At 45.3% G+C, this 17559-nt stretch overlaps 1 protein-coding gene across 1 annotated transcript in view; it reads right to left on the bottom strand.

The window, feature by feature from the left end:
• Window positions 1-15767: 15767 nt before the first annotated feature.
• The window catches only part of LOC136581702 (inactive hydroxysteroid dehydrogenase-like protein 1), a 46291-nt gene continuing 44499 nt past the window's right edge, over window positions 15768-17559 (bottom strand). Inside the window, exons 4-5 of the mRNA XM_066582326.1 lie at window positions 17199-17426; window positions 15768-15872 (exon numbers count right to left, since the gene is read on the bottom strand). Coding sequence (XP_066438423.1) covers window positions 15768-15872; window positions 17199-17426 — 333 coding nt within the window. The remainder of the gene's footprint in view (window positions 15873-17198; window positions 17427-17559) is intronic.

The following is a 17559-nucleotide window of genomic DNA, read 5'->3' as shown; positions in this document are numbered from 1 at the left end:
CATGTAAAATTGTATTTCCTGCTGTACTTTTTTGAAAAGTTTGAAATTTATTCTCCCACTAGCAGTATCTCTTGTGATGCACGGATCCAAAAAAGATGTATTGGTGTCTTTACCTTCACCTTAAATTGATCGGATTATCATTAATATAGTTGTAAATTCACATTCATGTCTACTGCCGATTCTCTAGACCAAATGATAATAATATTGTCCATATAACGTCCATACCACACCATGCGGCTTAAGAAAGGATTGGTATCACAAAAAATATACAACATCTCCCACCATTCCATCACCAAATTGGCAATGGTAGGTGAGAAACGAGAGCCCATCGGGGCTCCCGATATCTACAAATAAAAAACATTGTCAAAAGCAAAAAAATTTGATGTAATAAAAATTCAAAAGGTAAAATAATTAATTCTTTCGTTTCTTTGGTGAAATTGCCATATTAATCAGCATAGATTCAATATTAAGAATCATTTTTTTAAAACATAGTGTTTCAAAACACTTCCATACTCATCATAATTCAGATTTTTCACTTCTGAAAATCACCCCAGTAGAACAGGTCCCCAGCGGTGAATTTTCTAAACTAAAGGCAAAAGAAATGTTTTTTATTTTTATTTTAACACTTTAAATCCACATGGTCTTAACGAGACCCTTGAGAAAATTTGAGTAATTTTCATATGTATCACCAATTGATTTTTAAATTATGTCATAATCAACTTATATGGATATAAATCTATTGTATTAAGTAAGTTGAGATTTATATTTGTGTTTTTATTATATTATATTTAAATTATGCAGAATCTAAGCTGATCTAACAATAGACCAAATAGTTGTTTTTCTGTATAATAATTGTATAATGAATAGAGATGAGCGAGCGTACTCGGAAAAGCACTACTCGCTCGAGTAATTTGCTTTATCCGAGTATCACTGTGCTCGTCCCTGAAGATTCGGGTGCCGGCACGGAGCGGGGAGCTGCAGGGGAGAGCGGGGAGGAACGGAGGGGAGATCTTTCTCTCCCTCTCTCCCCTGCTCCCCGCTGCGACTCACCTGTCAGCCGCAGCGGCACCCGAATCTTCAGGGACGAGCACAGCGATACTCGGATAAAGCAAATTACTCGAGCGAGTAGTGCTTTTCCGAGTACGCTCGCTCATCTCTAACAATGATGTTATGAATTATTATTTATTAATTATTTGGGATGCATTTTAACCTATTTGGGATACTGTAATTATGTATATGTTAACTCATTACATAATAATAATTTGTGTAATGGAGCTCACCATCCTCCAACTATTATAATATTCTTACTGTAACACAAAAAGTTTGTGGAATTATGCGGTCCAAGTTTCCACCTTGTAGATCATATCACGTTATTATTTTTAACATCATACGTCACTACAACAAGTATGATCACATGATCCAATGCCCCACAATTCTATGACGCGCTATGTGGGTCACATGGCTGTTGCGCCATCATGCAACTCAGTCATGTGACTACTCTTTCCGCCGTCCCACTTCCGCTAGATTGTGTCACCTAATAGTGACGCGGAACGTGGGTCACGTGACTGTTACGTCACTACGCAACGGGGTCATGTGACTACATTGCTCTGCGGACCTATTTCCGCTAGATCGCGTCATCACGATACCTGTCACGTGATTTGATGTGAAGTATCTAACCTGGAATAGCATCATGGAGGGGAGCGCATGCTCCATGGTGCCCGTAGGATTATGTCATTACGCTTTCTCACCATGTGACCTTACCCGGAAGAGATCCATGATGTAGAGCGCAGTTTCACTGTGCTCCATAAATTCAATACAGACCCTGCCTCTGACTGTTATGTCATTATTACCAGCCGGAAATTCATCTGGCGGATAATGAGCAGAAGGTGAGAGTTAATTACTTTTTAGCATATATATACCCTTGTGTGTTGTTTTATTTTATTGCACTTGAAAAAGGCCTACTGGTGTAAAGGCCGAAACGCGTTGTACAGAATTAAAGTTGTGGAACCTCTCTGCTGCCGACCACTTTCTACACATCTCCTGGGATTGGGGGCGCCTGAGCACAGGCACCCCCGTAAAGTAAGATGTTGCATCCTACTATTTTCCTCATTTCAATTAGAAATACCGCCAGAGCGCTGAGAGATCTTTTCTTTGTCCTTTAAGAAAGTTTTTGATAGCTTTTCCATCTTCATCCCTTATGGAAGGGGTTTTAGCGCAGTCACCAATCTTCTTACAAAAAAAAGAAATCTATTGCAAATGACTGGACATGAAGATTTGCGATCATACCTCACTAATTTGAAGCCAAAAAGTGAACAATTGCTATCAAAACATCAGACTCATCCCTCCCATTAACAGCATCAGGGGTGTATCTGTAGGGGATGCAGGGGTAGCAGTTGCTACCGGGTCCTGTAGTCTTAGGGGGCCTAAAGACTCCTCTATCACATAAGACACCAGTAGCATAATCAGCACATGGTGGGTCAGGGGCCCAGTTACAGATTTTGCATCGGAGACCAAGAGCTTCTAGTTACGTCTCTGAACAGCATTATTTGTGTATTAATTTTATGTAAGAATTTTACTAGGCTCTGATTTGTCTCATCCCAAATCCAAATACTTGCATTTTGTCTTTTCAATACAGATCTGAATAAAAATTGTCCCAGGCATCAGCGGCAGAGGTCATCCATTGCAATTTCAACTCCACAGCGTGATGAGCAGCTCACAGAGACATCAAGTCTGACCATCAACTTATCCTGGCAACTGTCGTCTAGAAAGATAAGGAACTCTCATTTTGTTCCCCCTTTCCCCACTGACTTCTAGAAAAGATATGGACCATTTTTCAGATCCACCTTGATGTGGATCAACCTACATGGTCTAAAGCTGTGGCCTCTGAACCCTCAATCTTCCTTCTCACCACTTACATCTAACACTTTGGTAGAGGCCCACATCTCCCTGGTTTGGAAAGATATTAATTCCTTTTATGGGTCCATGAAGTGATATCAATCAATAACCATGCATAGTTTATCTTGTAACTGAGTAAGAGCACTTCACACCCTGCAGAATGATAAATATTGTTATTAAGCCTGCAACAAAGGAGTCTGGTGTTTTCAACAGGACTGACAATTGTAATGAGATAAAGTCCCAGCTCAGTGATCATAGGTAATAGTTTCGATTACAGGCAAATCCTTCACCTACATTTTTGGCAGAGTTTCCGCCATTCTAGGTCATGCTGTACTGGAAGAAACCATTACTACAAAGATTGTGGACTATCTAGTTCTTACCTCTCCTCACATCCCGGTTCATTACTCGCTACCAGATACATAAATCTTTAACATCGACTTCTGGACGTACCATTATTTAAACTACAGACATATTATTTCAAGCCTTAGCCTCTTTTATGGACAAGTTAGTTAGACCGTATGCTTCTAGAGGCCGCTCTTCCGTGCTGGATACTATGGATTTCATCACTAAAATGCGTAGTTTTGATGAATGCGTAAGTGGCTGCTTTTTGGTCACAGTGGTCACCTGTAGCCTCCATACCCATATCCCCCATTGAAGCAATATTCCTGCTATAGGGGGGACATTTTATTCCACTCGCGAATACTCAAACCCACATTATGCATTTATTCTTGATTTGCTAATCTTTGTTCTAACCAAAAACATCTTCCTATTTCAAGATCATTTTAATTTACAGACATCTGGGAATGCGATGGGCAGCAATGTAGCGCCCACTTACGCGGTCATCTTCAGGAATCTGTTTGAAGAGGATTATGCTTATAGCTCATCTTTGCTCTTTGGTCTATTAACCATTCTGCGTTTCCAGAATCTAGGGTGCTTTTCCTGCCTTGGTTGTGCACAATACCATAATTTGCAAAATGGTAACATGCTTTAGCACCCCGCATTGGGAAACGCTATGGCATTGAAGGCCACTTTATGTGTGATACCAGCTATGTAGTCTACTTTATCAAATGCCTTGTATGTGGAAAAAGCTATTCAAAGAATAAAAGACTGGATCACTAAACATAAATCTGCGATCTGGACTGGATGTGTAGAACTCCCAATTCCACAACATTTCATTGCAACCAAACATACTATAGACCAACTCAGGTTTCAGGTGATTGACTCTTTGGGATCATGAAACTAGGTGGATACAAATACTGGATACTTTGTATCTTAGCAGGTTTAATAGTGCATATCTTTGATTACATGTATCTTATCTGTTACCTTATCTATGCTCATAAATGCCAATTTTCTTATTATTTTAGGTTTTGGTTTTGCAGCTGGAGCGGTTGGTGTTTCGCACGTATGTTTCTAGGTGATGCTCTGTTTCTTTTCTGTTGCGTTGTGAAAATACAAGTGTTAGGATCGCAAGTGTTTAACATTGACTTCAATCGCATGGCAAGCAATGTCTTTTAAGGTCCCTTTGAAAACAATCGATGAGGTGTTCCAAGGAAACACTCAAAGATAGAATGTGCTGCAATTTATTTTTTCCCTCGATGCTGCAAAGGAAAGAAATCGCCCTTGTGAATAAATTCATTCAAAACAATGGACTTCATATTTGTGCGAGTTTTGTGCACTTCACATCACACAAAACTCACGCAAGCATATAATTCATGTGAATAAACCTTACATAGCAACAGTGTGGGTTAGGCTGAATGAAGACAATGTCCATCTAGTTTAGCCTGTTTCAACCCCTTTGTTGATCCAGAGGAAGGCAAAAAAAAAAGGCAGAAGCCAATTAGCCCTTTAGGGGGAAAATTCCTTCCCGACTCCATAATGGCAATCAGACTGTTCCCTGGATCAACCTTTGATAGTTTCTACCTGTCTGTAAGACCTGGGACAACAACCCTACTGGTCACCCAATATCTATATCCTGTAATATCATAGTGCTCTAGAAAGACATCTAGTCCCTCCCTTCTTAAACTCCCTTTTATTTTTTACTTTTAATTTTTCCTATTTGTTACATTCCCCAATCCTTCCCTCTTTTGTGCTGTTGATTTATTCACCTTTTCCGCCTCAATATGGTGCTCCGTTCCACCTAGTTTTCTTCCTGTAACGCACCACCAGTCTATATACATCAGTAGATGCAACTTCCGGCACTCGGCATCATTGGGAGATTTACTTTCTGGTCAGCTATTACTGCCTGTCCTCCTCCTGAGTGCTGCGTTCCGATTTGGTTCACCTTGGAACACACCTTAATCTTGTGGACACCATTTGACGTAACTTTTGTTAACTTCACGTCACCTCGGGGTGATATTGTTTCCTGTTCGCAGCTGTTTATACCAGCTATGCTGCAGGTACTTATATTTCTAAGGCGACTGCGCCACCTACTACCCCCTTTTTTGGCAATTGTAATTATTACGTTTATTTGCATTTGTGGCATTCCTGTTTATCCTTGCTTTTCCTTATATTTGCTTCTCCATGCTTCCTCAAGGTCTATTTATCTCTCCTTACTCTCTTTTTGCTCTTCCTCTTGTCCCTCCCCTTTTTTTCCTTTTTCATCCGATTGGACTATTCTGTTCTTATCTTACATCCTTTCCTCATCTACTGTATATATTTTAGTTGATACAGCTCATCAACTGTTCATTTGCCATCACTACCTTCTGCTGAGAATACCTTAATATGTGTGCTACCTCTTTTCTGCTGCTCTACGGATATATGAGGCATTGACTGCGTGGCTTTGGAGTTAGCATCACACTGGTTTCCTGAAAGAGAAGAACTACGGAATATGTTGGCGCTATATAAATAAAGATTTTTATTATTATTACTGTTTGTGTTACAGGAGAGCGGCACCTGACGGCTGCGGCCCCTGATTGGTTGTATCGGTCAGGTGGTAGCTGGTCCAAAACAACGACCGGTAGGATCACACGGGCTGTAGCTCTAAACCATCAGAGGAGAGGATGAGAAAGTACTGCTGCTTTTATTTTTTTAACAAATTTGGATACATTTTTCAACGATTACACCTGAAAACCCTTTTAGCACTGATAAATGTAAAATTTTGCACATGGGAACAGAAAATACAGGTCATCATTACACACGGAATGAGAAACCACTGAGTAAAGCTAACATGAAAAAGGACCTAAAGTAAGTTTATAATTAACTAATATCCCCAGCTGCTGCCAAGGCAGATATGATCATTGGGTGAATCAAAATAGGTCTAGGGGCGCATGATGAGAACATTGTTCTTCCTCTATACAAGCAGTGGTCAGACCACACATGGAATATTGTGGACAGTTTTGGGCAAGAAGGACATATCAGAGCTTGAATGGGTTCGTGGACAACTAAAGTAATAAATGGAATGGGTGGACTACAATACCCAGAGAGGTTATCAAAATTGGGAAAATTTAATTTAGAAAAAAGTCATCTGAGGGGTAACCTAATAACCATGTATGAATATATTAGTGGACGATACAGAGATCTCTTCCATCATCTAAATATACCCAGGACTGTGTCTGTAACAAGGGGCCCTCTATGTCTAGAGGAAAGTAGGTTTATACACCGACATAGAAGGAGGTTCTTTACTGTAAGAGCAGTGAGACTATGGAGCTCTCTGCCTACGGACGTGGTGATGGCAAATTCGATAAAAGGGTACAAGAGGGGCCTGGATGCCTTTCTTGTGTGTAATATTAAAATGCAAACCAGAAACCAGCTCCTCTGCAATCACCTTTGTATTTTGACTTTGGTGTCATGTGTTTTTGCTTCAAGCACCCAATTGGCTGTCTATTGTAATTTAAGTGTTGCTCACATGTGCCTCGGTGTCTATGATTAAGGGCAAAATGTTTGCATGAAACGGCACATGCTTCTTGTTCCTCTATGTCCCTCTAGATTTTTCAATAAAGAGAGTTTTTATCCCATGCTGGACCCTTTACCTGTGAATAATATTACATGTTATAATCACTAATTAGTTCAGAAGGGTCGGTGATCCAGGGATTATTCTTATTGCCAGTTTTGCATTTGAGAAAGATTTTTTTTCCCTAAAATGAGGCTTCTACTTTCTGCCTTCCTCTCGATCAACATTGCAGAATAATAAATTGAACTGGATGGACATATTTTTCAGCCTTACAAGCCATGCTACTCAATGTAGGTAGTGGCCGCTGCCAGCACCACTGCACACAGAGGTCAGAGTGGAAGCTGCTGCTCCGATCCCTGCGTAGTGGCAGCAGCTTGTAATTGCAGGCTGGGGTGTCATTGAACTTGCTGTCCAAACTGCAGGCAGCGTGTTATACAGCTGGAGAAGCTGAGCAGATTGATGTATAGTTTTATAGGGAAGGTTCAGTGTAACCTTTATTTATTCATTTACATTTCTGCTCTTTCTGAGCTTAGAGGTCCAATGGGCGGTCCTATCAGTGACTGACCGCTATTCCTGTAGGATTGTGCATATAAAAGTAACTGTCAGTCACTGTTATGTCCGCCCATTGGACTATTAACCAAAGAATGAAACGTAAACAAAAGAAATACAAGTTAGGCCAAACATTTCAAACAAAAGGTCTGTCACCTCATTTTATGTGGCCCACCAGCCGTTCTGCGTTCTGCTCGCCCAGCCTTCAGATCCCGTCCAGCGGTAGTGAAGTCTGACCCTAACATCGCTCCCCATGGCATCTATGTTCGCAGTCCAGTAGACAGCACAGATGTCGAGGGGAGAGGTCAGCGGTCACACACTCTGCATTGCCACCGCCGGATCAGAGCTACAGGCTGGGTGAGTGGAATGTCTGCAGTGATGCTGCCCTGCCCAAGGCCAACAGGATGATCGCTATTACTACTGAAAATACTATGGGGTCACTTATTTCTACTGGGGCCAATATAAGGGACACTATTACTACTGCAGCCACTGTGAGGGCACTATTATCACTCGGGCTACAAATATGTGGGACACTTACTACTGGAACCACTATGGGGAACTTTATTACTTACTACTGGGGCCAGTATGGGGGACCTTATTACTACTGGGACCATTATGGGGGTCACTATTACTACTAGCACCACCATTTAAGCTACATGCACACAAATAATTTTTCTGTCCAATTTTCTAAATTTTTAAGTCTGCAAATTCGGACAGAAACAGAATCCATTCATTTGAATAGGCGTGTTCACACGAGCTTTTTGTTTAACTCAGACTAATAATCAGAAGTAAAAAAATTAGTACATGCAAATGTGTGGTGTCCTGCATGTCCTATCTTTGGGAGTTACCTCAGAACACATAGCCCACTGTTTTCAATGGGGCCGGCCCAGGTGTGCGAGGTGAACGCAAGTGTGATGCGAGGTTTACCCATTAAAAAAAAACAAAAAAACTCTACGATCCTGTTAGTCACGGTGGAGGTTTGCTACTTCCCTGAAGTAATGCGAGGCGATTTTAACACCAAAATGCCTCGCATCTATGGGGAAATCGCATGTTGGCGAGTGCAATATCAGGCCTAGTTTCATGGCCTGATATCGCACTCGCCCAGGTAAAATTAACCTAAGGCCGCCTGCAGACGGGCGGGTCGGATCCAGCAGCGAGGATTCTCGCTGCGGGACCCGACCCGAGTGCCTGCAGAGAGCAGCGCGTACTCACCCACGCTCGCGGCTCCGGCTGTTTGATGTGCCAGCTTGCCGGGCAGGCAGCGCATGCGCAGACCGGAGCCCGCGGCCGGGCATTGACGTTTCTGTGCGGGGCTCTGTGAGCCCCGCAGAGAAATAGAACATGCTGCGGACAAACCACGGCCGTCTGCCTAGGATTGCGTTTGCTAACGCAATCCTATGGCAGCTTCCAAGGGTGGAAATTCCGCCTAAAGGAGTTGTTCAGGATCAGAAAATAACTGCACTCTGCACATTATAGCTCAATTTTAAACCTTTTGGTACGATTTTTTTGGATCTTCATCTTTAAATTTCAAAAGCCATCTTTTTTTTTCTGCAAACAAGTCAATGGGCGACCCGAGCATTTTTGTATTTCGCCGATGCTCGCTAAGGTTTCCTTGTGTGAAAATCTGGGCAATTCAAGAAAGTGATGGGAACGACACAGCAACGGATAGGGCAGGCGAGGGGCTACATGTTGGGCTGCATCTCAAGTTCACAGGTCCCACTATTAAGCCACAATAGCGGCTAGAGTGGGCCCCCCCCCCCTCCCAAAACCATTTACTTCTGAAAAGCCCTCATTAGCATGGCATACCTTAGCTAAGCACCACACTACCTCCAACAAAGCACAATCACTGCCTGCATGACACTCCACTGCCACTTCTCCTGTGTTACATGCTGCCCAGCCGCCCCCCTCCCCCCCCCCACAGCGCACACCAAAGTGTCCCTGCGCAGCCTTCAGCTGCCCTAATGCCTCACCACCCTCATGTCTATTTAGAAGTGCGTCTGCCATGAGGAGGAACCGCAGGCACACACTGCAGAGGTTGGCGCGGCTAGGCAGCGACCCTCTTTAAAAGGGGCGGGGCGATAGCCCACAATGCTGTACAGAAGCAATGAGAAATAGAATCCTGTGCCACCGCCATCAGGAGCTGCACACGTGGGCATAGCAATGGGGAACCTATGTGTCACACACTATTCATTCTGTCAAGGTGTCTCTGCATGCCCCAGTCAGACTGGGGTTCTTTACAAGTGGACACAGATGCATTTATAATTCCCTGTGGACCCACAGCATGGGTGGGTGCCAGGAAGCCACCGGCGGTACATAGAAATATCCCATTGCATTGCCCAACACAGCTGAGGTACTAATGTCGTGCTTAATGCAGGTGGGCTTCGGCCCACACTGCATGCCCCAGTCTGACTGGGGTTCTTTACAAGTGGACAGATGTAGGTTAAACTCCGTGTGCACCTACAGCATGGGTGGCTCCCTGGAACCCACCGGCGGTACATAGAAATATCCCATTGCATTGCCCAACACAGCTGAGGTAGTAATGATGTGCTTAATGCAGGTGGGCTTCGGCCCACACTGCATGCCCCAGTCTGACTGGGGTTCTTTACAAGTGGAAACAGATGCATTTATAATTCCCTGTGGACCCACAGCAGGGGTGGGTGCCAGGAAGCCACCGGCGGTACATAGAAATATTCCATTGCATTGCCCAACACAGCTGAGGTAGTAATGTCGTGCTTAATGCAGGTGGGCTTCGGCCCACACTGCATGCCCCAGTCAGACTGGGGTTCTTTACAAGTGGAAACAGATGCATTTATAATTCCCTGTGGACCCACAGCATAGGTGGGTGCCAGGAAGCCACCGGCGGTACACAGAAATATCACATTGCATTGCCCAACACAGCGGATGTAACGTCAGCTGTAATGCAGGTGGGCTAAAAATTCATTTGATTACACTGTAGGCGAGGGCCCACAAAAATTGCTGTATCAACAGTACTAATGTACATCCAAAAAATTGGCCATGGCCAACCAAGAGGGCAGGTGAAACCCATTAATCGCTTTGGTTAATGTGGCTTAAGTGGTAACTAGGCCTGGAGGCAGCCCAGTTTAACGAAAAATTGGTTCAAGTTAAAGTTTCAACGCTTTTAAGAGCATTGAAACATATAAAAATTGTTTACAAAAATTATATGAGTGAGCCTTGTGGCCCTAAGAAAAATTGCCCGTTCAGCGTGTTTACGTGAGGTTTCAGAAGGAGGAGGAGGAGGAATATTAGACACAGATTGATGAAGCAGAAATGTCCCCATTTTGGATGGTGAGAGAGAACGTAGCTTCCATCCGCGGGTGCAGCCTACGTATTGCTTACGTATCGCTGCTGTCCGCTGGTGGAGAAGAGAAGTCTGGGGAAATCCACGCTTTGTTCATCTTGATGAGTGTAAGCCTGTCGGCACTGTCGGTTGACAGGTGGGTACGCTTATCCGTGATGATTCCCCCAGCCACACTAAACACACTCTCTGACAAGACGCTAGCCGCAGGACAAGCAAGCACCTCCAGGGCATACAGCGCGAGTTCAGGCTACGTGTCCAGCTTCGACACCCAGTAGTTGTAGAGGGCAGAGGCGTCACGGAGGACGGTCGTGCGATCGGCTACGTACTCCCTCACCATCCTTTTACAGTGCTCCCGCCGACTCAGCCTTGACTGGGGAGCGGTGACACAGTCTTGCTGGGGAGCCAGAAAGCTGGCAAAGGCCTTGGAGAATGTTCCCCTGCCTGCGCTGTACATGCTGCCTGATCTCTGCGCCTCCCCTTCTACCTGGCCCTCGGAACTGCGCCTTCGGCCACTAGCGCTGTCGGATGGGAAGTTTACCATCAGTTTGTCCACCAGCGCCCTGCGGTATAGCATCATTCTCGAACCCCTTTCCTCTTCGGGAATGAGAGTGCAAAGGCTCTCCTTATACCGTGGATCGAGCAGTGTGTACACCCAGTAATCCGTAGTAGCTAGAATGTGTGTAACGCGAGGGTCACGAGAAAGGCATCCTAACATGAAGTCAGCCATGTGTGCCAGGGTACCTGTACGCAACACATGGCTGTCCTCACTAGGAAGATCACTTTCAGGATCCTCCTCCTCTTCCTCCTCCTCAGGCCATACACGCTGAAAGGATGACAGCCCAGCAGCATGTGTACCCTCACCAGTGGGCCAAGCTGTCTCTTCCCCCTCCTCCTCATGCTCCTCCTCCTCAACGCGCTGAGATATAGACAGGCGGGTGCTCTGACTATCCAGCGACATACTGTCTTCCCCCGGCTCTGTTTCCGAGCGCAAAGCGTCTGCCTTTATGCTTTGCAGGGAACTTCTCAAGATGCATAGCAGAGGAATGGTGACGCTAATGATTGCAGCATCGCCGCTCACCACCTGGGTAGACTCCTCAAATTTTCCAAGGACCTGGCAGATGGCTGCCAACCAGGCCCACTCTTCTGTAAATAACTGAGGAGACTGACTCCCACTGCGCCGCGCAAGTTGGAGTTGGTATTCCACTATAGCTCTACGCTGCTCATAGAGTCTGGCTAACATGTGGAGCGTAGAGTTCCACTGTGTGGGCACGTCGCACAGCAGTCGGTGCACTGGCAGATTAAAGTGATGTTGCAGTGTCCGCAGGGTGGCAGCGTGCGTGTGGGATTTGCGGAAATGTGCGCAGAGCTGGCGCACCTTTCCGAGCAGGTATGACAAGTGGGGGTAGCTTTTCAGAAAGCGCTGAACCACCAAATTAAAGACATGGGCCAGGCATGGCACGTGCGTGAGGCTGCCGAGCTGCAGAGCCGCCACCAGTTTACGGCCGTTGTCACACACGACCATGCCCGGTTGGAGGCTCAGCGGCGCAAGCCAGTGGTCGGTCTGCTCTGTCAGACCCTGCAGCAGTTCGTGGGCCGTGTGCCTCTTCTCTCCTAAGCTGAGTAGTTTCAGCACGGCCTGCTGACGCTTGCCCACCGCTGTGCTGCCATGCCGCGTGACACCGACTGCTGGCGACGTGCTGCTGACACATCTTGATTGCGAGACAGAGGTTGCGTTGGAGGAGGAGGAGGAGGAAGGTGCTTTAGTGGAGGAAGCATACACCGCCGCAGATACCACCACCGAGCTGTGGCCCGCAATTCTGGGGGTGGGTAGGACGTGAGCGGTACCAGGCTCTGACTCTGTCCCAGCCTCCACTAAATTCACCCAATGTGCCGTCAGGGAGATATAGTGGCCCTGCCCGCCTGTGCTTGTCCACGTGTCCGTTGTTAAGTGGACCTTGGCAGTAACCGCGTTGGTGAGGGCGCGTACAATGTTGCGGGAGACGTGGTCGTGCAGGGCTGGGACGGCACATCGGGAAAAGTAGTGGCGACTGGGAACCGAGTAGCGCGGGGCAGCCGCCGCCATCATGCTTTTGAAAGCCTCCGTTTCCACAAGCCTATACGGCAGCATCTCTAGGCTGATCAATTTTGCAATGTGCACGTTTAACGCTTGAGCGTGCGTGAGCGTAGCGTCGCACTTGCGCTTGCGCTCAAACTGTGGCACAAGCGACGTCTGGACGCTGCGCTGAGAGACATTGCTGGATGGGGCCAAGGACAGCGGAGGTGAGGGTGTGGGTGCAGGCCAGGAGACAGTAGTGCCTGTGTCCTCAGAGGGGGGTTGGATCTCAGTGGCAGGTTGGGGCACAGGGGGAGAGGCAGTGGTGCAAACCGGAGGCGGTGAACGGGCATCGTCCCACCTTGTGGGGTGCTTGGCCATCATATGCCTGCGCATGCTGTTGGTGGTGCCTCCCCAGCTGATCTTGGCGCGACAAAGGTTGCACACCACTGTTCGTCGGTCGTCAGGTGTCTCTGTGAAAAACTGCCACACCGTGGAGCACCTTAACCTGTGCAGGGTGGCATGGCGCGAGGGGGCGCTTTGGGAAACAGTTGGTGGATTATTCGGTCTGGCCCTGCCTCTACCCCTGGCCACCGCACTGGCTCGGCCTGTGGCCACACCCTCACTTGGCCCTCCGCGTCCTCGGCCGCGTCCACGTCCTCTAGGCCTACCCCTACCCCTCAGCATGCTGTATTACCAGTGATTTGATTTCCCAGGCAGGAAAGAAATTGGCGCAAGGCTGCACTCAACCGTAGCTGGTTGCGTCTGATTTTTTTACGTTCTCCACGCAGCACAGACGTACCCAGAGCCCTTAGGACTGACACAGGCAGGGCAAATATACTTTCTTCCCTTTTGTTTAAAAGGATAGGCCCACTGCGTCTATTCACTGAATAATAAGTTTAATAACTGTGTTGCGGCCCTGCAAAACTGTCACAGAACTTTACTGTTGCAGAGTTACTAACTGTGGCAGAGCAGGTATTTCCCAGGCAGGAAAGAAATTGGCGCAAGGCTGCACTCAACCGTAGCTGGTTGTGTCTGATTTTTGTACGTTGTCCACGCAGCACACACATACACGGAGACCTTAGGACTGACACAGGCAGGCCAAATATAATTTCTTTTCCTTTTTTGCAAAGGGAAGGACCCACTGCGTATATTCAATGAACAATAACTTTTAGAACTGTAGTGTGGCCCTGAAAAAGTGACACACAACTTTAGTGTAGCAGAGTTATTAACTCTAGCAGAGCAGGTATTTGCCAGTCAGGAAAGACAATGGCGCAAGCCTGCAGTAAACCGTAGCTGGTTGCGTCTGATTTTTGTACGTTGTCCACGCAGCACACACGTACACGGAGACCTTAGGACTGACACAGGCAGGCCAAATATAATTTCTTTTCCTTTTTTGCAAAGGGAAGGACCCACTGCGTATATTCAATGAACAATAACTGTGTTGTGGCCCTGCCTACACAATTCTGTCCCTGTAGTATCAATGGAGGGTGCAATGCTCTGCACAGACGATTTTTAGAAGAAAAAAAATATGCAACACTGCTAACAGCAGCCAGCACAGTACTGCACACGGTTAAATTTGGCCCTAGAAAGGACCGTTGAGGTTCTTGAAGGCTACACTCACTCCTAACACTCTCCCTGCCTATGCACCACTTCTGTCCCTAATGCCGGGTGCAATGCTCTGCACTGCCGATTTTGAGGGGAAAAAAAACACTGCTAGCAGCAGCCTGCACACAGGTAGATGTGGCCCTAAGAAGGACCTTTGGGGTTCTTGAAGCCTACACTGACTCCTAACGCTCTCCCTACAGCAGCACCAGCACGATAGTACTTTCCCTCAGCTAAGTCACAAGGCATGTGTGGCGAGCCGCGGGAGGGGCCGACTTTTATACTCGGGTGACATCTGATCTTCCCAGCCACTCACTGCAGGGGGGTGGTATAGGGCTTGAACGTCACAGGGGGAAGTTGTAATGCCTTCCCTGTCTTTCAATTGGCCAGAAAAGCGCGCTAACGTCTCAGAGAGGAAACTGAAAGTAACCAGAACACCGCGTGGTGCTCGTTACGAGTAACGAGCATCCCGAACACCCTAATATTCGCACGAATATCAAGCTCGGACGAGTACGTTCGCTCATCTCTATTACATAACTTTTCTCTGCAAGTCGGTAGGATTGCAATGATACAAATACATTTTCTTTTTTTCAATAAAAATCCTGTTTTTGGAAAAAAAACTTTTTTTGCATTTCTGCATTTAAAGACTCAACTTTATTTATTTTTGTCCATGGAAGCAGCTGTTTAAGGGTTTTTTTTTTCATGACAGGCTGCAGTCTTTATTGGTACCATTCAGGGATGCATATGACTTTTTAATGATATTTATTGTAGTTTTTGGGAGACAAAATTAACAAATAAAGCACCTTAACTTTGCGTCTGTTCTTTTTTTTATACTGTTTGCCATGTAGGATAAAAAGCGTTATTGTATGGGTCATTCACAGATGTGGTGATACCAAACGTAGCTTATGTAGTACACCTTTTTTTTAAATAAAAAAACAGGGTTTTAAAATCTTTTTGTATCCAAACTGCAAGCAGCATGTTATAGGCAGGATTGATGTCGACTCTGGGCCAGGCCTAAACACCACATTTGACCAAATTGCACCAAATTGGGTTGTTGAAACTCAAGTCAGAAATGAGCGGTATTGTTAAACACACTGGGTCAAGATGGGTATATAAACTTCACTTAACTAAGTGTGCTTAACAATACCACTCATTTCTGCCCTGAGTTTCAGCAACATCCCAATTTGGTGCGATTTGGTCAAATTTGGTGTTTAGACCTGCCCCGATTCTGGTAGACGACCATCTTTTTTTATGTATATAAACATTATAAGTATACGGACATTTCTTTAGCACCTAATAGCAACCATTCCAGCAGTTATCAGCAAGCAATTCTGCAAATATGAGAAAGCATTTTAAAAGACTTATATAGTATTTCAGCAGGATTTCCACTATATAAGGTTTTAAGATATTGCATTAACAAGCCATGAAGAATAAACGTGGATGAAGATCTGTGTTTCTCAGAGCTGTTTTTTTCTTGATAGGTACTCTGCTCGACCTTTCCTGTTCAGAACCATCCACAAGAAGACCCAAAGCCATTCTGGCATCCAAGATCCTAAGGATAACTGAAAAATGGTTTTTATTAGTAAAATCCTTATTTTTGTTATTACAATATGAAGTGTAGGAAGCTTCTATTCAACTCTATGAGGCCTTCTTCAGCTTCCGGAAGCAGCCGGAAATGAGTGAACGTAGCCAAGGGGGCACAGTGTTCACCCAGATAAACGCTGCAGCTCCTCATTCTAGCAATCAGCGGGTCTCTCAGCAGTGGGACCTCCAATGATCAATAATTTTGACAGGTCTCTCTTACATGTCAAAAGTTTTCTGAAAGTACAGGTACTCTTTAACTAAGTTCTAATTGGAGAAAACCTCCCAAGCTTATCTCTCCAGTATCTTCTATGTTTGACTCAAAATATACCTCAAAGGTCAAAGCTTGGCCAAAGTTTTTTTCCTAATTTCCAGTAGTGTTAGCTACAAGCCAAATACAGCAGACAGTTAAGTAATGTAAGCTGTGTCAGCAGATCATAATGTGTGGGTATAAGTTGGCAGCCTTTTTTCCTCAGATGGATATAACTCTAAATTACTTTCCATATTGGCCACTCCCGTCTGTCTCCACTGTCTCAATGCACATGCTGCCCAGATGCAGGCTGCGGGCTTCACAGTCTGGACTGTTATTTCTGTAATTTACAAACAAATAACAGGCACTTAGAGCACACTGACAGCCCTGATAAGTGCTCAGCAGCTCTTTAAAGGGGTTGTCCAGTTGTTCTTAGGATAGGCCATCAATATTTAATCGGTGGGGGTCTGCTGCTCAGGACCCATGCTGATCATCTGTTCGCTGGGCCAGTGTGCTCATACACTGAATGGATTTGTGCAGAAAGCAGACAGCTCTGTTCCCACTGCAGTGGCCAGGTTTGGTATTACAGGCAAAGTTCCTATTGAAATGATTGGCATGTAATAGCAAGACTGACCACTGCAGTGGGAATGCAGCTGTTTGATTCCTGCAGAAATCTTTTCACTTCAGTGCACCTGCGCATTGCCCATGAGAACAGCTGATCAGGAGAAAACATAGGCAACAGATCTACTATTGATGACCTGTTCTGGGGCTAAGGCATGAATAGTTTACAACTTGAGATACCCTTTAAACAGAGAAGATCTTCTGTCCTCAGTAAAATGGTTTGTGAGTTACTGAGCATGCCCAGAAGCATGTATACAGTGAGATTAGAATAGACAAGACATCTCTGCAGCACTGCATTTTGGACACATGAAGCAAATTGCTGAACTGCTCCATTTCACTTATTAGACACAATTACCATTGATTAATGAGATGGTAATACCCCTTTAATATCTTTGTTTTCCTTTTTTGGTCCTTGTCTCCCATTCACCATATTTACCTGGATGGAGTGAGACCAGTGGCCTGCTGTTCTTGATGATACTCCGATTGTTCTTACAGCGCTGTACGCATACTCATTCGCTAGCAGTACCAACAGCGACTTTTGTATTATGCCTTTAGCAAAGTCTACCATCTTTGTGATCACAAAGAAAGGAATCAAATTCTGTATAAATATTCCCTGGGAAGCATATTCATATTGCAAAGCCACAGTGAACCTATCCAGAAAAGCCTATAAGAAAAGACATAACTGCTGTATTAATATATGAAATAGTATTCCGGAACACGTAGCTGAAATTATGAAGTTATTGATTACTCATGAATAGAGAGGAGCGAGTATACTCGCTAAAGGCAATTGCTCGAGC

This window comes from Eleutherodactylus coqui, chromosome 11, assembly GCF_035609145.1.
Source record: "Eleutherodactylus coqui strain aEleCoq1 chromosome 11, aEleCoq1.hap1, whole genome shotgun sequence".
Taxonomy (NCBI): domain Eukaryota; kingdom Metazoa; phylum Chordata; class Amphibia; order Anura; family Eleutherodactylidae; genus Eleutherodactylus; species Eleutherodactylus coqui.
Note: the sequence above shows the minus strand (reverse complement) of the source record. Positions and strands in the feature narration are given on the sequence as shown.